At 34.6% G+C, this 22,778-nt stretch overlaps 3 protein-coding genes across 4 annotated transcripts; all 3 read left to right on the plus strand.

Moving 5' to 3' along the window:
* Nucleotides 1-2,274: 2,274 nt before the first annotated feature.
* On the plus strand, nucleotides 2,275-8,065 carry LOC105207413 (DC-STAMP domain-containing protein 2). Its single transcript, XM_039453266.1, has 10 exons — nucleotides 2,275-2,423; nucleotides 2,682-2,969; nucleotides 3,176-3,326; nucleotides 3,580-3,739; nucleotides 3,808-4,071; nucleotides 4,850-5,063; nucleotides 5,136-5,451; nucleotides 6,263-6,570; nucleotides 6,945-7,274; nucleotides 7,631-8,065. Exons 1-10 carry the CDS (start codon nucleotides 2,275-2,277, stop codon nucleotides 8,016-8,018), a joined length of 2,568 nt encoding a protein of 855 aa, XP_039309200.1. The 3' UTR covers nucleotides 8,019-8,065.
* A 247-nt stretch (nucleotides 8,066-8,312) lies between these two features.
* On the plus strand, nucleotides 8,313-10,654 carry LOC120358639. The gene is made up of 3 exons (XM_039453449.1): nucleotides 8,313-8,467; nucleotides 8,741-9,073; nucleotides 9,175-10,654. Exons 1-3 carry the CDS (start codon nucleotides 8,414-8,416, stop codon nucleotides 9,619-9,621), a joined length of 834 nt encoding a protein of 277 aa, XP_039309383.1. The 5' UTR covers nucleotides 8,313-8,413; the 3' UTR covers nucleotides 9,622-10,654.
* Nucleotides 10,647-15,435, plus strand: LOC113004231. 2 transcript variants are annotated; one of them, XM_039453443.1, is made up of 8 exons: nucleotides 10,647-11,363; nucleotides 11,440-11,607; nucleotides 11,739-12,108; nucleotides 12,354-12,488; nucleotides 12,552-12,851; nucleotides 13,097-13,394; nucleotides 13,642-13,872; nucleotides 14,067-15,435. In XM_039453443.1, exons 1-8 carry the CDS (start codon nucleotides 11,306-11,308, stop codon nucleotides 14,247-14,249), a joined length of 1,743 nt encoding a protein of 580 aa, XP_039309377.1. In that variant the 5' UTR covers nucleotides 10,647-11,305; the 3' UTR covers nucleotides 14,250-15,435. The 2 variants fall into 2 exon arrangements, with proteins under 2 accessions (XP_039309377.1, XP_039309378.1); XM_039453444.1 differs by having other exon boundaries at nucleotides 11,443-11,607.
* Nucleotides 15,436-22,778: the final 7,343 nt, after the last annotated feature.

Consider the following 22,778-nt stretch of genomic DNA (forward strand, 5'->3'; position numbering starts at 1 on the left):
TATATATCAAATCTATATAATATTATATAAAAACGTACATATAACATTAATACAATGTTGCGTGTAATATTAAAATAATATTCAACATATTGAATAATATTCTCGGAATATTATTTTAATACTATTTTAACAATATTCGTATAATATTCTAGGAATATTGTAGCATTTATAGGGAAAGTTCAAAATAATGTAAAAATGTGGAACATCTGTTATAAATACATTCGAAAACTATCGAGAGATGCGTTAGCTCTTTTCGAACGTTTTTTTAATGTTCTCAACTTTAAAAAGTAGTGGACGCTATAAGAGCAATAAAAAATATAAATTTACCTTAATTTTAATATTACAATTACAGGTCAGAAATTGTAATACAATTTGAACTTGGCTATCTGTATTTTTAAAAATTCTGCAGAGCTCATCAATTTGTCTGCATACTTGTATCATGATACAAAGTAACAATATTTATAATCAAATGGGAAAACTGCTTTATGTACATTGCTCGTATTCAAATTCCTGATAAACCAGAACTGGTAACACGTGGCTTTTATCATTGCTCGTTCACCTGCCGACACCTGCCTCTGTGATCATTTGCTGGTAACGGAACTTGAAGCTCCAATGTATCAGTCTATGTTATATTTATGTTATATTTATCTGCACGCTTTTGGAAGAAAACGATCTTTCCGGCAGGTAAAATGCAGAATTGTGCATTTATGTGTAAAATAAATAGTATAATATTACGCGTAAACTATGTAAATTATATAAATTATATATATTGTATAAAGTGTTATCTATATGTAACGTATGGATCACAGAAAATTTGAACCTTATATATAATATAATAAAACTTTGATATATCATTTTCTTTAACTTTCTAATTTTTAATATTATATATTTTAATTATTAATACATTAAAATCAAATATATTAACAATTTTAAATTTTAATATCTTTTTTTTATATTGTTCTGTGTATTATTTAATTTACAATAGTTTACATATTTTATGTTTGTATTGTTTATATGAAAAAGATTCGAGTAAATATTGTGTTTTGTTCATGTAAAAAACGCGTATGACATAATCTTGAAATATATGGCATAATCCTGATAAAATGTTTATGCCCTCGTAAAAACTGAAATAAAAAGTGAAATAAAAATTTGAAAGAATTGATTGGACTTTTTATTTCAAAATAAAATAATAAAATAATAAAATAATAAAATAATATAAAAATTATCTATTTAGTTATGTAAGGTAAAATAGAAGTTATTAAAGAAACGTTATATTATAGGCGAGTTTTTTAATTCATCGATTGATCAATCGCATAATGCACAAATGCAGTTTTTACAGAGCAAAGTTACATTGTCTGCGTTCAGCAAAAAAGAAGCTTTGCAGTCATAAGATTCTTTAATGCAATTGGTTTTTGCCTTTTAGTTTCTGCCAAACAAAATGTATAAATCAGGGTTGTGCCGTATATTTCACAAGTACACAAGTATTTTTCGTAATTAATACGTGTTTACACGAACCTTTTTCAATATACACGTTACATGAAGTATGTAAAATATGTAAACTATTGTAAATTGGATAATACAGAGAGCACAATACAAAAAAAAGTATTTAAATTTTCAAATTATTAATACATCTGATTTTAATGTATCAATAATAAAAATATATAAAATTAAATATGTAATATTAAAAATTAAAGAGTTAAAAAAACCGATATATCAAATTTTCATTTTATATTACATATCAGGTTCAAACCTTCCATGATCCATAGGTAATAGTTTACATAGATGACATTTTATACGCAGTTTACGTAATCTACATAGTTTAAGTTGTTTATTCATGATGTAGACTATATTTTACGCGTAAGCGCACAACCCTGATATAAATCAATCATATTAAAGATTTTTACAAGTTGCGAAGCTGCTTTTTCCGCTGAAGGCAACCATTAATGTATATATAATGCGATTAATCAATCGATGAATTAAAAAAACTCGCCTCACTTATATTAATAAGATACAATTGGATACAATCGACCTAAATTTTCTAAATGAATAAGTACACGTATTCAGCTCATTTATGAATAAACCATAAACAACGAAGAATCAGTATATGCAAGTTGCTCAAAACTTCAGTTTATGCTGGAACCTTGACATTCAGTGCATTTTCATCGTAGTTATTTAGCTTATTAGCTTGTTAGCTAGGATAGTACAATTTAGAGACGTGTATACATTTCGGAATAAAAGAGGACAAAAGATCGTATAGAGTAAGTGAATAGGACGATGGCATTTTTTCAATTAGTTTTAAAAGCTAGAAAACTCGAGAAAACTAGGTTGAGGTACGAAGATGAGAAATTGAGATCGATTGAGATCTCCGAGGGTGTCAAGCCACGTCTGACTTTGAAGCAGCGTCTCCGACGAAGGAGATTAAAGTGAGCCTGCCATTAACTCCTTTTAACTCGTTACCATCGATCAATATTAATTTTACGCTTAATTTTACTTTTCAACTTTTATTATATTACTTTTATTATCGCACGTACCTTTATAAAAATACATCGGTGCTTCTCTCTTTCTCTCTCTCTCTTTCTCTTTCTCTCTCTCTCTCTCTCTAGAACTTTTTATTCTATACTCTGCGAATCTTTTATTTTGGCATACCATTACTTTTTATGATCAAACTATTGTACGTAATTATATTTTGATAGCTACAAAACGAGGTTTAAGCATTTTTGGGACCCAATAACGTCCCGCGTAAAACGTACGTGGATTTACAAAAAGGCGAGACTTCTTCGCATGGATGGCTCGTTCGAGAATTACATCTTCAAGAGCATGTTTGGATTCTTGAGTGGCATATTTCTCACGTACATATTCTTTGCATTCTTCGTGATTCAGTTGAGCTTTAGCCTCTCTTCCGCCACGATGCTGTGTTTGGTTCTCGGAATAATTCTCACTCTCGGTTTGGCGTTTTCTCCACGTATAAGGTAATTTCGTATAAGGTAATTTCGTATGAACTCTAATGATATAAATCACATGAATCGCGGCATATTTAAAGTATTAAGATTTTAATTAATCCAAAAAATATGTGCTAACATTGACACAATTGAATTTCCGACTTTCATTCCGTTTCGTACCTTCATTGTCACGTTTTTCTACAAATTTATGTGAACACTGACCTACACGTTTACAGGTGTATTGTATTTCTGTTAATGCCGCAGTTCTTTTCTAAACGCGGCAGACAAGCCTTGATGGCCTATGCCTTTATTCTGACACTTACCGGACCGGCAAAAAATGTCTTGCACAATATCAGTGTCCTTTCGGAGTCTTTAGCCTGTGGACAGGTAAGCTTCTGCAGGTGAGTTTGCTTGCATTCCACTTAAGTCTGTATAAATGTCGTCCTTGAAGCCGCATGTTCTTGGATCTGTCATTAGATCTTTTGTTTGACCGACGTGAACGCTAATACCACCGTTGGTTCCGCAATCTTTCCGTTACACACTTGCGAATTCATAAGATTCATCATGCCTTTTGATTTGTCATCGTTTTATTTAGAATTATCATTACTAACATAAATCACAAAAATACGCGTGCACACAGGAGCAATTGAAGCAAGCTGTGAAAAGCGTAGTTGACTTAATAAAAGAACCCTTCTACGCTCTGAGGGACGCGATATCGAAAGTAATAAAGACGGTGAAGGTGGTCGTGAAGAAGATTAAGCGGACTCTCGTGGCTATCAAGCGACTCGTGCTTAGTATCCGTGAGTCAACTCTTCCCTCGGGCACGCGTATAATCTATCTTCGTAACTTCAAAAAACGTACCTTTCAGTGAGAGTGATCACATCGGTTTTTCAATGGCTCGGTAACATCGTGAATATCTGCAACAAGAAGCTGGGCACGCCGTTCGACAGGTGTCAGAAGGTCTTCGATGGCGCGGTAGCTGAATGCAAGGCGCAGCTTGGTCCCCTTTTCGCAGGGATTTGCAATGTGACGTACGTCGCCGGCGCCTTGTGTTACGCAGTGAAACCTCTAGACTTCATCTGCATGCTAGTGTCTTATGTTGCCGATGTTATAGTTGACGCCGTACGGAAGAGTACGTTGAAATTGTATATAAAAGCTTTGAGAGAGAGCTCTCTAGAGAGAGAAAGAGAGTGAGTTTATGCTATAACAAATTTAAGAAATTTCTGGATCTTCTTAAATGTGAAAAATTTCGACATTTATTACAATTTATTTGCAATTTTGAACATTTAAGGAGGTATTCAGTAGGTTTCGTTTTTTATACCTTTTTTTAAGAATTTTTTTTTTAAATAAGTATAAAAACCATAAATTTGAAATTTGAAACATTTATTCTTTGAATGTTCTTTATTATTTGCAAATCTATATGCATCTAAAAAAATATTAATTCTATTTTGATATGTACTACAAGATGTATAAGTTATCTAACAAAAGATAAAAAGTAATTCTTATGTAATTTACAAGTTAAAAAATTAATTCATGTGTAAAAAAATTTTTACAGAAATCCTTTCTTTGAATTTTTTTTTTATTGAAAAAAATCGAAAAATTTGAAGTTTTATTTGATTTTAATTTAACTCAAAAAACTTTGATGCAATTAAATTAAAACTAAATGATCGTAAAAATAGCTTTGAAACATGTTATTTCGAAAAAACGTATTTTAAACACGTTTTTTCGAAATAACATGTTCTTTCTCTCAAGATAAAAACTATTTTAAAAAATAAAAAAAATGATAATCAAATTTTTGAAATCCAAAAAAGAATACCCCTTTAACTATTTTATTTTATATATTTTTCTATCAAAATATTATTGTTAAGTTTTTATATTTCTTTCCGATTCAATATCTCTTGCTTACATAGAAATCAAAAGGTTCACTCGCCACGTGAAAGCAATGTTCTACGTTAAAATAAAATTCTCGCATTCTTTCCATTTTGAGACGAACCAAAGTAAAAGCATCGAAGACGTATCGAAAAGTATAATTACCGAGGTACGGTCGAGGACCGATAGATTTCTATCTATTTTCGATTGGATGAGTTTTATGAGCGCTTTCTTCATTTTCTTTATGCTTCTAAGGTAAAATTTAAGACGTCATTTTCATAATTTTCAGTCTGAAGTGTTTGGTAAATCTCTTGAAGCATTTTCCAGGATCTTGCGTTATCGGCACAAATGGCTGACGAGCGAACGCTTCGATAATCGATATTTAACTGATGATCTGCGCACTATTGATCTCATAAGAACACGTCAGGATAAGGAAACCATTATGCCGTTGAACCGCCACGAAAGAAATCGATACATCCCCCTGACGTCTATCACCCTGATCAAGGTGGAAAAAATAAAGCTCGCAAAATCCATCGTTTTTCTGTTCTTAACAACATTCAAAATCTGCATCCATATCATGGCAGATTACAGCCTTTACTGGGTTCTTAACACTATTAGATACCACGGACGGATTGAAACAAAGGTATCTTGATGACCAATATTAATTAGAAAATAGTATACCTCCTGGTGGAAAATTATAATAAAATTTTGATGAAATTTTATTTTGTTAAATTTTATGTTTATTTTGGAATATTTTTACCTGTGATTTAATCAAAATTTCCTTAAAAAATTTATAACTCTTAATAAAAACAGCATTAATTTGTAGAGTATCATTATAGAGTATCTGCAAATTTTAGTTGTAATTTTATAAAAATTTGTTATGATATTAATCAAATTTTCTTAGTTTTTCATTAAATAGTATTAATAACATTTCGTTGAAATTTCTTGACGTTTTCATTAAATTCTTATTAAAGTATCATCTATCTTTATTAAACCTTGAAAATAGTCGTTTCAGTAAAGTATTTTTAAAATCAAAATTAAAAAATTGTTGTACATTGATATTTTATCAAGTTCAATGAAATGTCGAGTTCGTCGAAATTTCATTAAAATTTTTCTGCCAGGGTTGACAATTTTATTTTCAACGATTGGAGCCTTCTTTAATCGTTAATATTGCAATTACTAATTATCCTTCCGCGATAAACACCAGCGATAAGAAACTATTTTTAAATAGCTGATGAATGGGAAGGCATACTAAAAGCACTTAAATGTCAGTTAACGTATATTTCGCAGACCGAGTTGATTGAATGTTCTGTTAGCTTAGAACCGCAATTTTGTTATCGAGATTTGCGTGGAGTGCGGGAATATCGACAATCGGCGGTCGGATGTATACCGCGGCGTAGAATAATCACGATGGAAGGTAATATAATGGCGGAACGTTATATATCGATCTCCAGGTCCAACGACCCAATTTCGTGGGCGTCTATGTGTCTGGTGACGGCTATCTCGCCGACCTTTATCGAAGCATAGTGAAAGCCTTCACGCCGCACGCGAAGGATATGGAGATCGATGTTGTACCCTGCCTCCCGGATCCCATCCCTCCGGATCTAGATCGGTACACGCAGATTGCGACACTGATCGCCTTCTGCTGGATCATGGCGTTTCTCGAACCGTACGGTTTGCGGCTGCGGCATATTGTGATGTGCAAATATTATCCAGAAAGAGCCAAGCAAAGAGCCGCTTGGCTGTACAATCACATAATTAGGTAATGCACTCTCAATTAGCTAATGAAGTAACTGTCACACAGGTATCAGATTATTCTACTTTCAACAAAGTTTTTACGCTGGCTTGCGCTTGCACGGAAGTATCATTAAGGACTGATGTCGGGCCGATTACATTGAAAATACGTTTAACGCTTCGTCGCTTTTGACTAAAATGTTAAAAGCCGACGAGAGTTCTCGGTGAAATCTTGCGTTAAAGAAAACCTTTTTAAATATTAAATTGTATTAAAGTAACAACGTTTGCTCGCTCTCGCGCAATTTGCCGTTTCATTACTTCCCTTCGTTTACTTTGCGCGATATAAATTACATATACATGTAATTTAGCCGCGTTTAGTTAATGGGTTCACAATTCGTGCAGATCGAGGGGAAGTTTTCTGAAATTCGCACGGCGCCAGTTGCGCCGCAAGTTCGGCATGAGGGCCGAGGGCGAGACGATCGAGAGAGTCACGTTCAGAGAGCGATGCCTGGCGATCTGCCCTTTCCTGAACAAATTGTTCCCTCGCAAGCAGAACGTGTGTCTCCTGTGCGGCGCCGTGGAACGTTCCGATCAGGAACCGCACATTAAATGCGCCACGCCAGGCTGCGTCGGGTTATTCTGCATCCAATGCTACGCGGACTTACAAAATCTCTGCACGATCTGTCGATCGCCCATCGAGTACGGCGATTTGTCGGACATTAGCGAGGAGAAGTGAGTTTCGGCGAGAAATTACGGTGCGAGAGCTTACGGAACGCGAGAATGAAAGTAATAAGTTATTGTTATGCGTTACGAGTAATGTAATACGAATGTATATTAATATTTACGTATATTTTAAAATATGCACGAATATATCAGGTTTCTAAAGAGCTATTTGTTTATTTATAGATATTAAATAGTAATTTATTGCTTTTCTCTCTCTCCACCGCTCCCCCCAAATTATTCATAAAAAGAATTATACGTCCGTTTGATTACAATTTAATGAATATTTAAAGCATTTACGTTAAAAATGTATTATTGAAATTATGCAGTATTGATTTATTCGCACTTTTTATTACTGATTGAATTAGAGATTCATCGGATGATCAACTGATCGCAAGAAAGGAACCTGTACCAGTAAGCATTTGTGTCGACAAAAGAGAAGAACTGATTGAGGAAGAAAAACCTAAAGAAGTAAAAGTAAAAGAACAAGTGAAAGAAATACCGGAGAAAATAATACCGGAAGAGAGAATAGAGGAAGAAATAATACCGGAGGAAAAAATACCAGAAAGAATATTCGTAGAAAGAAAAGAGGAAAGAATTGAAAGAATGGTGGAAAAGAAAGATGAGGCAGTTCAAACGGACGACGATATCGGTGAAAGTAGTTCTGACTCGGTTTACAGTTATTGTATGTACATCATCTTTCTGCATTTCCCACTATATTTCTACTACAAACGCATGCATGGAAAAAGAGCTTAATAACAATAAATCAAATTTAAGTGATTGTTAGTAAACCTTGGTGAAATTGCTTCAATTAAATATTCAGTTAATATAATCAAATATTTAGTAACATTGAGTAACATTTTGGTAACTGTTTAATAACCGATTGGTTACTATTAATATAATTACTAAATTGTGTTAATATTGAGTAATTATTAACAGAATTTCTAAAGTTACTAAATATTTGATTATATTAATCAAACATTTAATTAAAATTATTTCACCAAACTAAATTATTATTAGTATTATTAAACTCTTTTCCTTTCAGTGTGCCTTCCAATGCACGCAATTTATTTCACGAATCAGTAAAATTATTAATACAATCGCCAGCTTATCAAGAAAGGTCACGAGAGATCGAGATCGAGCATCGAAGAATGCCATTCAAAGACATCGAAGCGCAGAAAATAAGGGAAGACGTTACGATTCAAGTGAGCCATTGCACGATTGCTCTTGTGAAAAGAACCTCGATATTATTTTAAGAAATTTATATGAAAAACTTTTTGTAAAGTTGGAAATTTTTAATAACAGATACTTTTCTAATGAATTTTATGTTCGATATCAGATCGCGATTATCAGATAAAATATTAATAAATTACTGGCTTCTTGAGAAGCTCAAATTTTAATTATAGTAATAAAAAAAAGGGCAAATTGTAATTTCAATAATCGATAACGAAGGAATGAACAGCAAATGTCCGAATCAGATTTTTAACGAGCCATTGGCGAAGGATATTACTTCGAGCAGCGAGGATCCGGCGTCCTGTTTCGTGGTGAGAGCTCGTAGAAGGCTTCGTACCAGGTTGAAAAGGAAATCCTGCTCTTTCCCGCGCAAGGATGATTCTAGCTCGTCTACGTCGATAGCGGACACCGAGTCCTGCCCTACGGAGGAGCTAGATGAGGAAGAGGTAATTCACATTGAGATGGACGATGGCTCAAAGGAACTACTCTTAAAGGACGGCAAAGCAAGGAAACGAAGTAGTCGCGTAGGAAGAATTCTCGCTGCACTCACGAAAATTTCTTGGCTCGGCAAGAGAACGGTACGCAATAAAATAACTCCCTCTCGCGTACCTTCCATTTTATTTTTAATCAGTAATTTCTGTGCCGATATCGTTTACGGTGAATTTTCGTTCCCTTTCAGACGACCGATAGCGACGGCGAGTGCCGAACGAGGAAGCCTTCTCTCCTGGATAGAATAGCATGGATGCTCCCTGGAAATCAATCTACCTCGCCCATGCGGATGTATCGACGAATTCGCACTACGAAAAAAGACGCGAAGCGCAAGGACTCCTCCCCCGCTTTCTTGTCTACCTCCGACGAGGAGGAGAGCGAGCAACACGCGCTTTTAAAGGCGCACGAACGGCAAGTAGACTGTTTGCAAATCATCTCAGATCATGACGATTCCGGGGATAATATTTACAGCAGAAATTATGACTCGCATCGTGCACGACGCGGGACGATCTGTCGCCAATCGGATTCTCACGTGAGAGCTGACGATGCAAGATTGAGACATCCTCACGAGAAAAAATTCAAGATGAGAGAACTGCCGAGGTACAACGAAACTACACTGAGAAAAAAAAACTATTGACTTGGATAAAATTTTCAACCTGATTAAATTTCTTCAGTTCGAGCATTTATGTATTTGAGTTAAATACATAAATAATTGAATGAAAAAAATTTAATCGAGTCAAAAAGTTTAGTCAATTTAACAGCTTTTTTTCTCAATGTAGTTATCTAAGATGAATATCGCACAATAAATGTGTGAAATCCTCATACAAAATACATACATAACGTAGATATTTTTTATCACGATGCATGTCGTGTACAACGTAATCTGTATCGTAGATATCTTCAGCCGATTTCAAAGGACACGTCATACTTCGAAGTAGATGAAATTAAAGATTCGCAATCGAAGCGACGATGTGTTCGTCCGATAGATCGTATTAATGTTTTATCAGATACCGGAATAGCCGATATCGACAAGCAAAAGACAGACAAGCGGAACATTATTACTGATGACTACGCTCAAGTATACTTATCGTTTCTTCATTTATTTCCGTGATAATATTAATTCTCTGACCGAGTGTCGTGATCGTTCAAAAATACTATAAAAAGGAAGGGGGGTGGATCAATAAGATCATTTGTGGACCATTTTCACTTCCCGATTTTTATTAAACATTATTTTTATTTTTTGATAGCCTCTATGAACAAAAAATATAACACCCGGATGTAACGATACATATCTGAATATAAAGTTTCATGTATAAAAGCTTTTAGTGAACCGATATGCACTATTGATTGAAAAAACAATGTTTCTAATCGTTGTTGCGAAACAATATTAAAAATCTTCAGTTTATGACAATATTTAGAGTTAAATGATTATAATGTCTATAATAACGACATGTTTTATCTGCAATAATAAATGTAAGGCAACATAAAAAAAAATAGTATTTTATTAATAAAATATTCATAATTTGTACATCTTGATTTAATGACGTTAGTTGCCAATAAATTGAAATCTCTATAAAATCGTTTTTATTATTTTATCTTATAGAAACAATAGTAGAGAGAGAGAGAGAGAGAGAGAGAGAGAGAGAGAGAGAGAAAGATTTAGTTGCGATAAAAAAATGGACGAAAACAAATACAATAAGAAAAACGAGAAAATAAAAAATAAAATAATAAAAAAATATTAAAGAAATACAAAAAATTGATATAATGATTACAATCTTGAAGTGACATAAAAACCCGAGTCTGGGCGACTAATATAATTAATCAAAAAAAATAAATTTATAAATATTTGTTTAATATTTACAACAAAATATTATAAAATTATTTTTTGACAACAATCGGTATTTATTACGTTAATGTACAATAAATAAAATATGTCGTAGATATTATAGTCATTTAGTTTTCCACAGTATCGCGAATATAGCTAAACAAATATCGAAAAATTGATTAGAAACATTTTTTAAATCAGTAGCTTATATAGATCCGTTAAAAGCTTTTACTGTTGTAAATAGAAATCTATTTAGGAATGTATTATATTTTTTACTATCAGAAAGTAAAAAAATGTTATTTATACGCCATTTAATTTTTCTTCTACATTTATACTCACAATTTTACATCTACTTGTATTAATAGAAGAAAATGGATTTATTTAGATTCCTTACTCGTGCACATCGCAAATATCCTGCGATGTTAAAGATAGCAGATGTCAATCGGACGTGAGTACCATCACAGAACAAACTAACGAAATATATAAAACGAACAGAATGTCAGAAACAGATAAGGAATTGCTGACTATTGATTGGGAAGGATCAGATCAAAGTGGTACTTCTTGCTTTAGAATTTTATACGGAGAAAGGAACGGAATATTCAATGAAATAACATACTCGTCTGATTTTAGCAGAAAGGAAGGTAGAAGAGATTGTCACCACTGAAGAAACATCGATTGGTAGTGAAACAGATCGACAAGGTGCTCCGGAAAAAGTTCTAATCGAAGATGATCAAAGGAGATCATTATTGAAAAACAGCAGAGCAATTGCGGAGACAAATAATATTGCAGAAGAAAAAGGTGAGTAAGAAAATACTTTGCCAAAAAGAAAGAAGCTAAAAAATTAACTAGAGAAAAAAAAGTCGGAGAAAAAGCAATAGCGTCGACTTCAGTAGCAAATAAATAAAGCTCAATTGCTTACGATTCGCCAGCTAGTTTGGAGTTGCACGGCGTCACGTGCCAAGTAAAAAGACGTGAAAAACCTGCGGTGGAAAAATTAACGTGGCAATCGGGAACGGCGGAAGCACGTATCGACGATAAAAAGGCTGCAGAATTTGAAGAAAATATTGAAATGGTGCAAAAAAGCGCGCAGGTTTCCGCGCATAAAATTAAAAAATCTCCAACAATATTCGAAAAGGGTATACAAATAAATTTGCGAAAATCTGAAAAATACAGAAGGTATGGTGAGATTTCGCATATCGACGCGAAAATACGTAGATCAGTTGGCTTGGAAAAAAAGGGGAAAAAAGAGGAAGGGAGACAGGAAAAGTGGATTAATAAATACAAACAGCGTAAACAAAGGTAATATAAAAAAAGAAAAGGTCTGGGAAAGGCATTCACACGAAAATCAACTAGTATTTTTTCAGATAAAATTTTAAAAATACGTATTTTTCTTTCATTTTCGATGCTGAATTGAATAACAATTCAACGGTGTAAAAATAAATTGCAAAAAATTGAATGCCCTCCCTCAAAAAAATTCACTTAATTTATTTAACTATTTAATTTATTTATTCTCTTATAAAAAAATACAATTTCACGTTGTACAGGGAATCTGACGGTAGCTCATCACAAAGAAAACAAAAAGCTTGTCACAAGGGGACACTAGTTAAAGAAAAGTTGTATAATAGAAGGAAACGAGAAAAGATTTGCAATCGCGGTGTACAAACTCATACACATCCGAGGTAACGTGCACACACGTATACATATGTTTTACATGTAAGTTTCTAACATCGATAATTTGATAGAACGTGGCACGTGGGAGACCCTTTCTGTGGAAGTCGCGCAGAACGACATCCTGATGACACTCGACAGAGAAGAATCGCGCCTGCATTGAGGTCAACGGTTGAATTACGAGAAAATCGTCAAACTCAGTGTAATCTTCGCGACAGGAAAGATACTCAAAGCAGGAAAGTTGATGCCTACGATCCGAAGTCTACAAACAAGCCAGAGGTCTGGTCTTGTCGTGTTCAGCCCCAATTTAAGACATCTGAGCAAACAGTCCACTGTCAAGATTATGTGGATCAACTTTCGAGTCCATATAATGAGTGCGTTTATATGCAAATCTTATACGTACCTTTAAAAAAGAGAAATCTTTGCGCATGACTAAATTTTATTTATTACATCCTATTTGTTATAACTTGTAAAAGCGTACTACAAATAGAGAGAGATTGAATTTTAAAAATAAAATCCAATATGTTGAGTTGGACGGAATATTGCACGGGATATTACAAGAATATTGCGAGTTTAGAATAAAAAGAAAAACGAATCATTTTCTTTGTAATAATTACAGCCCGTTGGAAAAGAAACCGCAGCAAATAAAAAAGAGGTACGACGTTAATGTGCGCGAAACCAGATTGGAAGTGCCTATGTTGAAAAAATATCTACCTGCGTATCAAGCGCCCGGTTTAATAGAAGAGCTGAAGGAACACGATAGAATGAGATTAATTCAAGAACGCGAAGCTAGAAGATGGATAGCTTTGAGCGCCCTTCGTAGCACGAGGGATTCTCCCTCAAGTAGTAAATCGAGGGATCGAGGGACATGCGGCACTTCAGTAATATGCGATGAAACCGTCAGCGGATTAACTTCAGTAAAGAAAATATTTTATATTTTGGCTTCGCCATTATCTGAAAATTGCTCTGTTTTTACTCTGTATTAATACGTAGCTCGATTGATTGTTCTTTTAATTTAATTGGATTTTAACATATCTGTTTGTCCGTGTGATGTTGGAAATGGAAAGTATTCTCAACGTGATTACGTAGCAGTGCGGTCGTCATAAGAATGAAAGGTTAAAGATATTCAATATCTCTAACAGTTTCGATATGATATGTTCCAAGGTCTCCACGAGATCGAACGAGGGGAATACCCTTCCGTATCAAGAAACGCAAACCTTCAAACAAGTGTTGCGCGAGTTTCGGCAGAAGATAGAGGGCGAGAGACCTCTAATATTTTTATCTCAGCGCGCAGATAATTGTAAAGAGCTGCAACAATTGTTTCCACCCAAAAATGAAAGCCGTGAGGGATTTACAGTGACGCCGAAGTTTGAGGAAGTTGCTAATAGGTTTAAGGTAAATGAAACTTTATTCGCAACAAATTTAACCAGGATTACGACGATTAAAAGTAGATTTGTGTGCGCGAATTGCAGTTAGCTATGGAATATTCAATTTTATGTTGTGCTTTATTGGTAGCTAAAACAATTTGAAATTAATTTACGTTCTTTAGTACTTAATTTTCCAATATAATTAGTAATTAACGTTTGCAGCCAATCTGCGATAAACAAGAAGGAGAAGAAAAATGGTGTACTACGATATATGAAGCAAAGCGAAGATTTCAAAGCGATTCAGTTAGTGAAGTATCGTCGATTTGCAGTTACTGCGAACATCGTCGATTTGATGTTTCGACTTCAACTGACGAAACCGCAGATAACAACGTTGATATCTCATAAGTGTTTAATAGTGTGCAATAATGTTTGTACGAATCAAATGAGTGGTATTATGTAAATGTAATACTAGAATTAACAAAGTTTCTTGCTTGTTAAAAAAAACCCTTCATTTCTTACTCATTAAAAAAAAGGAGAAAGAATTATTATAAAAATGGAAAAATGCGATGAAAAACAAAACATTTGATCAAGATAAAGAAAAACATTGGCGAAAGGTAAGAAAATTTTAGAATCTTATTTTTTATGTAAGAAATGGGATATTAATTTAATATTAAGTTAAAGTCTGTAAAATTGTCTAAATAACTAAAACTTTCTAATTCGCAACTCTGATATAATAATAAATTCGGCAAAATTTATATTAAAAAAAAACGAGTCTAATAGTAATTTTGACGTTTTGGAATGTTGTCAGAAATAATGTTGTTAAATAATAATTAATATTGTTATAAAATGATTACAATAATTATCAGCGATTATCATTAAATGTCTGTCGTAATTTACGTTAAGGCGCAACGCGTCAATATTTGTCAGAGTACAATATTAGTATAATATAAAAAGAAATCGTGTTATTCACATTCGCGTATTACGTACGTACGGGCAATAATGTATCTAACCGAATAACACGCAGCTGTGCTGAAATATACGTACAAAAACAAGTGCAATGACTACCAGATCAAAAGCAAACAACAGATTTCTTATCGGCGATGCTGAATATACTACCACAGCTAAACGATTAATTAATACGCTCAATAGACACGAGTCAAAGTTACTGTGTGAGAATCCATCCGCTAACGCTTAAAGATGACAGTACGTTTTTTACGGGCAAATTGAGGACGCTCGTAAATCACGAAGGATTCTAAAAGTCGTGAAATGCGATCAACAAGCTACGTGAATAATGTATCGGTCGATTTCCTGTGAATACATACCAACTAAAAAAAAAAAAAAAAAAAAAAATAAAATCTTTAGAAATGGGTTCGATAACTTCTTTTATTTCGAAAAGGTCATTGCACTGATTATCTTTTACTAGCGCTAAATCTACAAGCGTTTTCATTAATTAAAAATGCATTCTTCTTTAGAGGTCTTTCAACGGTTAATTTTTTAATTATGCAAGATATTATTTTTCTAAAGTAATCCAATTGTGAGATTTCAGGGTATAATGAAAAATTCCATATCGAAAATCGAATAACTCTGTATTTACTCGATACGCTGTAAAAAATGAAAGGCGCAATAACTCATTTCGACATTCTCTTTTGTCATTCAGTGTGACGTGGCGCTGAATCAAGTGGCTCAAATTTTCAAGTATGAACGATAGTAGCTTTATGACGAAGAATGTAAGCATTCCTAGGAGTGAAAGAAATAAAAAGATCGGTGCGTTATATATTTGTAACAGTAACAAAACTGAAGGAAAGATGCATCATGAGGGACGATAATGGGGCTAAGAAGCTTATACGGGCAGAAACGATTAGGGTTAAAAATCGTAGCGAGCGGAAAAGCAGTAGATTCTCGGCCGACAGGGGATTTAAAGACTCGAGAGATAGAGCACGGTATTTCCCGCACAAAAGATACTTTTGCGCCGTGCAAATGCAGCTTACCCCTTTCGCGACGTAAAGACCATCGGTTTTTCACGTCGAGAATCGATACGTCGGTCTTCGCCGATCAGCCGGAAGCAGGAAGGAGAGAAGCTTTGAAGGCTTTAGCGTGGCCGAGAAGAGAAGCGAGAAGATATCATGAGAGAACAGGGGCCGGAAAATAAGGTGGAAAATGATAAGAGGATGCCGGAGGCGAATTGCGCGTGCACTTTGAAAACGTGCGGAGAAGAGAGGATTAAACGAGAGACTTGTGTGGATGTATCGGCGAAGGAGAAGCTGCGAGCGCGCGACGAGGTTATCGGTCCAACAAGGTTGAGCGAGATGATCGATAAAGAAATAAACGATTCCATTAAACGGATCAACCATTCTATTAAAGATGCTATGCATACCCTCGTAAAGTGTTCAATGGTACCTAAGATGCAAGTATCCGCAACATACCCTTAGAAAATTTTTCCTTATAAACATTTCGTACCTCTCTTTCATCAAAATAAAACTAAATGACGGTATAGAGATTAAACAGCAATGTCAAAAAGAGTTTCCCGTATCTTTCATAATTTAACGCTCTCTGTGGAAAGTAATTTAAAAAAAAAAAATGAAATAAGATCTTTTCTTGATAAATAAACTTCTTTAAAACAGGAAGGGGAAAAGTTAGTTTTGCCGTGTTCGAAAGAACCAAATGGAATGTTCAATATGTGTCAATCCCACGTGATGGAAGAACGTTGTGAAAAATCGCCCAACATTTGCACCAATCGACAAACTACGTGCCATGCTTCGCGGCAGAGTAATAATAATTCATCTACGCACGACAATTCGTATCTGCGCACGAAAACACGCGAGAGCGCGATCCCGTTAGAAAATAAAGTTAATAGTGACAGAAAGAGCAAAAAGCATTCGAAATCAGGAAATAATGTGAACACCGATAATCGCAGAATGACCGGAAATGTCAATATTTATATTTGCTCGGAGACTAATGACAGTAATCAGGTAAGTTTACCAAGTAAATTCTTCCACTGACAATGAATATAATGCATAAAAACAAAATATATCCAGCTTACGGCATTAATCATTAATGAATTGATTTTATATCTAAAGGTGTATTTTTATTATGAAATAAATTATTATATAATATACATATGTAATAAAAAAAAAATGTTAAACTGTTTATTAATAAATCAAGTGGTAATTTTACAATGGTAACCTCGTGAAAAAAGTGAAAGCTAAAAATTATTAGTATTAGAATCAATTATTTTGCAATTATGCTGAAACAATTATTATGTTAAAGTAATTTCACTAATATAATATTAAAATTGATATCAAAATAATTATCAATCTGTGTAAGAAATTTAATTACAATTAATCGTGCAGGAGAAGAGCAGGAAAAAATTGCAATCTAAGCTTCACATGGATACAAGCTCCAATACAATTACCGAACAATCCAATTCGGAAAGTGCCAGCGCTACCAGCGCGTCGTCGTGCAAGCTGATAAACAGCATAATAGAGAAACGGAAAAAATCGCTAGCGCAGCAATCGCCCAATTATATTCACGAGAAAAGCAGTGACGATAATACTATCTGCAATAACAGAGCTTTGCGGCAGAGAATCAGCAAAAAAGAGTTGAACGAGGCGGACAGTAAGGAGGAAGCAGACGTTAAAATCAACGACGAGCATGTTCGGTGCAAGGACTCGATCTCATCGACCAAAGATGATTGCTATTGCGAAGATACAGACAGCATAGATGTCCAACAGGACTCGACGTACTCCACAGTTCCAAGTTTCAGCGCGTACGACAGCACCAGAACCCCACAGTCTTGGGTCACTATATACCCTTCGGAAGCGAAAGCCGGGTTGGCCGGCAATAACGCCTTCCTGTCGAGAGCGATTTGTACTGACGTGGAACAAAAGAACTATCGCAAAAATAACGGTCACGATAAAGTTCGCCGAGATGATGGCAAACCTACCGTGTGCCATGCGGTTGACGACAGCAGGTGGCTACCGAAATCGATCTATACGGATTGTACCGCGTACGGTACAATCGGTGAGGATCCTAAAGAGTGTTTCGCAGACGGTTGTAAATATCGAAATAAAATACTTCAGAATACTGTAAGAAATCGCAACGATGTCCGGAGGAGGCAGCTGGGATATAAACTTTTGCAGCAACCTCTTGGAAGTTGCCAAAGGGAGCAAGTGGTTCGACAGTGGTCCGCATGTAGTTCTATCGCGGAGGAGGAAGAAGATTATTGCATGGGCATTGACAGAGACAGAAAGGAGTTTCCTGAAAATACATGCAACGTCTCAGAGTGCCCGGAAAAAATATCAGTTTGTCGAACACCTTCTAACAAATTAACCGAAAGTACATTCGTATGCAAGACGTTGTTTAGCACCTCTGGAAAATGTTTGGAGAAAACACGAGCGTGCGAGGATGCGGCGCGGCATTCGGTAGGCACTAGCATGTACGAAACAAGGTTTGAAAATTCGGAAGAACCTAGGAAAGTAACAAAAGTTTGTAAGGAATTCCTTAGCAAGGAGCCTGCGGAAGATACAGTTTATAAGACAGTGTTTGGAGAACCGAACGGACTTCCGGAAGAAGTAATAGTTTACAAGACGGCGCCTTCCGACTCCAAAGACACCCCAAAGGAGATTCCCGACTCGAACTTTGCCGATCAAGACGATGTTAGCAGAGTATCTTTAAACGACGCAAAGGATAAACTTGTGGAAGAAAGTACAAGTTGCTCGAAGTTAAATAGTCCAAAAGAGAATGTTGGGAATAAAAGAATAATACAATTAAATAATATGCGTAACGTTGTTCCCAATAATTTTACGAGACAACTGTCTGCTAATGTAGAACAAGGTGAAGAGACGAAAAAGACTTTGAACAATCGATCGAAAAATTTACATCGAATTTCCGTTGAATCGATTAAAGATTCTAAATCACTGTCAAAAAATGTATATTCTGCAACATCACCGCGTGCGCAGTTTCATAATCGTTCGAATCTTATCTCAAATTCCAATGTAAAGGAAACATCGAAAAGTCTTGTTAATCAACGAAGAATGCAATCGCTTAATCGATCAATGAGAAATCACTTCCAACCGTTGAATAATCTTGCGCAAAATTTGGCGTCAAATAAAAATGATTCGATAAAGGAAAAAACGCAAGAAAGTCCGAAAGAAAAATCGAAAGAAGAAGAGGAGAGACAAAATATTTCAAAAGAAATGCAAACGACTGAGGATAAACGGAAAGAGTCACTTTTTCATCGACCGCTTAAAAAGTTATTTGATATAATTAGACGTAACAGGACGCTTCTTAGAGACAGAATAGACACAGGCAAAATTGAAGTGAAGAAAACAATCGATAATGATAAAAAAGATATGGAAAAATCAGAAATTGCTTCCGAAGAAATTGAAACCGAAGATAAAACCGATGACATAAAAGATCAGCAAGAGATTGTTGAAAAAGTGGCTGTACCAATGAAGCCACCACAAATAGAGATTGCAATTAAAGGTAAATTATAAATTAACAAAAGTTGCAATTAATTATTCTTTTAATTATACAGTATTCAGAATCAATTTCATGAACCTTTTACATCAAAAGGCTCCTACTTTTCCGTTTTTAATGTTATAACTTGGATGCTAATCAAAATTTTTAAGTAGCAATTAATATTCAAAAATAAAAGGAGTTGCTCTTTCCGAAAATCTAGTCGGCGATGAAGTAAGATATCTTAAAAAAGAAAGATATAATATTTATACTATCAGAAAGAGTAATTTTTTTTTTACTTTTAAATACTAATTGCAATTTAAAAATTTTGATTAGGATTCGAGTTACAAGGATTTAAAACAGGAAACCGCATGTAGACCTCTTAACTTAATGGAATAAATAAAAAAATAAGTATTATAAATATAATTAATATATTTTAATGTATGACGTAGATAAAAGTTATCATTAGTAATGTGTATTGCGGTATTACATTAATTTCAACCATAGAAATAATTAGAAATATTTTTACAAAAACCGATTGTGTGCCAATAACTGATTTTAAAATTTTTCAAGAAGAGAAGAACATAGATATTCAGAAAACGGATAAATTACCTAAATTACTGCGTATCATCGCAGAGAAAAGATCGCATGTTCTACCAACTGTAGTGACGAGTGATTCTAAATCCCAGGAGTCTAAAGTAGTACCTGTTCCTGCTGAAATAATTGCTACCGCTCACGTCGAGGAAATCCCTGAAGCGAAAATCCCAGAAGAAACAGTAATTTTGCAGGAACGTAGTCCTGCAGAAGACACGGAAGAGGTAAAAACGGTTGACGAAATCGCGCCTGAAGTGAGCGTTGCGGCAATTGAAACGGGAGTCGAAGACGACGCTCCGAAAGCTGTTGCTGATGAAGATAGAGTTCCCGAAGATATTCTAGACGAAATAACTCATGTCGCTTACCCACAGAAGAGACCAGAAGAAGAGTCACAAAAGCCTATTCTTTGTAAGTGCGGTCTACCTTCCGATCTGGATGGCCGTTCGTGCTCGATCACCGAGTGCGTGAAAGACCATGTGCCCTGCCCGCAAAAAAAATCGGAAGACGCACCGCAAAAGTTCACCTTTTGTAAACGTGAATTATCTTCCAATTCGGATGATTACTCAAGTTCCATTGTCAAATGCACAAAGTGCAATAACATTATTGAAAATTGCCCTTGCAAAGAGAACGGATTTGAACGGAATAAAATTTACTGCGCGCATTGCCGTTTGTCGACAATGCAATGCGTCCGCACGCCACATCTGAAGAATTGCTTGAAAACCGATAAACCGAAATTTCGTAGTATATCACCTTTAAGGATCAGCTCGCATATATGTACGAATTATTGCGGAATGCGGGAAGAACGCAAGTGCAAAAGAACGACGATCTGTTGCCGTTCGCACGAAGAACGCAGATGTAGGTGGTGTAAAACGCGCGGCGATTGTTCAAGAATTATTAATAAACGCACGTAAGAGACAATAAAATTTTATTTACGGTTTTTTTAATTGTTGAATATAAATTAGTAAATATTTATTAAATATTTCAATTAGAGGAAAGTTGCTAAATGCGTTTCAATATTTTACATTTTAACTTCATACAGCATTTAATAACAAAAATGGAAAATAAATGAGAAATAAATAATATAAACAAAGTTTAGCAAGTTTTATTTTGTTTTGTGCACGCTATGAGCATTTATAAAAATCAGGTGAGAAAAATGTCCAAAGAGTAACGATTGAATTATCCCATTAAAACGTAAAACGGATATTTCTGATTATTTAGATGGGAATATTGAAAAATGGACGGATAATCCGTTTCAAAAGTGACGGATAGTTATTTTTTAAACAGATTATCCGTTTATTTCTGCACATTTCGATCTAAATAATTGAAAATATCCATTTGTTACTTTGTAAAGCCCGTTTTTTCATTATCCGGTTAATTTATGATTAAACTCAACCTGATGTTTTATCCACTGAGCTTCACCCATGATGATACCATAGGTGAAGCTCATTGGACAAAACATCAGATTAAGTTTAATCACAAGTTAATCAGATAATAAAAAACCGGACCTAAATGGGATAATTCGATCGTTTTTCTCCGGACATTTTTTTCAGTGTACATTTAATGTAAATTTTTCATCAACTTATATATAGTTTTATTTTGAATCGTTATATTTTCATAAAAGTCTTATTGTGGAACATTTTACATTTATTGTAAGTACATATTTATAATTGTTATAAAAATTAAATCGATATTTTTATAAACTGTTAAGTTTTCTAATTTATCACAAATTTTACTATAAAGAAATGATACTAATTATATAAATGATACTAATTATATATAAAATTAACATGTGATAAAAGTAAAACTAGTAATTGCTATGAATAAGAATGTGTCAATTACAAAAATAAATTCAAGCTGGTTTTATGTCAACGTTCTTACCTTTTTATTATTGTTATTTATTAATTATTAAATATTGAATTGCTTTTTCAATAAATTATTAAAATAAATATTAGTTAATAGTTCCTTATATTTTTAATTCATGAATTCGATATTTTCGAAAATAATACTATTTGAGACCACAAGTACGCTTTAGACGACCGGTTTTTTAAATCTCGTCTTTCGCAACATGTGACAGAAAAGCTCGTAACAAATTAATTTGTTATTACTGAAAAATTTACCACGTAATAATAGATGAGTGAAACATTGAGCTACAATTTCGAAATCATTGATTTACATCCAAAACAGGATTAAATGCGAAATATAATAAAGAAATAGCTTATGTGGTAAGCATTTGGCAACTCTCCCCTATTTTTTAATTATAATTCCGAGATAAAAAATAATTCTTCAATACGTAAGCTTGTTAATCTCTGATCACGGTTTCCCCGAAACATTCGGTAGGTGTGAATCACAAGCAAGTTGCATTAACTGCGACAGAACGGGAAATCAATGTTGCTGTTCCGTATTCGCTTCGGTAAAGTGCTGCAAGATCGAGGAAGGTCGCAGTCGCAAGAGGACAATGATTTGCTTGTATTGCGATAATCCTCAAGACAAATGCACATGTAAAGCACCGATCGGGAAGTGCTCGTATTGCGGGTTGTCGTCAGATGTTTGCAACTGTCAAGACAACGACGGTCACGCTCGTGACTGCGAACGGGTTGTCAGAAGACCGGATGAGTATCGAACGATTCGCGTCACCAGCTGGAAGCCGAAGAGGGAAATCAGGCGTTATTTCGCGAGGAACTTTGATGATTTCCGGGCATATTCCACCGAGGAATGTCATTGTTGCGAAAAGCCGAAGCGACAACAACCCGAGGAGTTACCTTATCAACGGCTAAATATTTTCTCGGAAGTGATGAACGAACTGCAACAGAAGATGAGCGAGTCTGTATGCTGCGCACGGTGCTGGAGGAATCCTTGCTGTTGTGGATCGGCGGATCAAGATAA

Source organism: Solenopsis invicta, chromosome 9 (genome assembly GCF_016802725.1).
Source record: "Solenopsis invicta isolate M01_SB chromosome 9, UNIL_Sinv_3.0, whole genome shotgun sequence".
Classification (NCBI taxonomy): domain Eukaryota; kingdom Metazoa; phylum Arthropoda; class Insecta; order Hymenoptera; family Formicidae; genus Solenopsis; species Solenopsis invicta.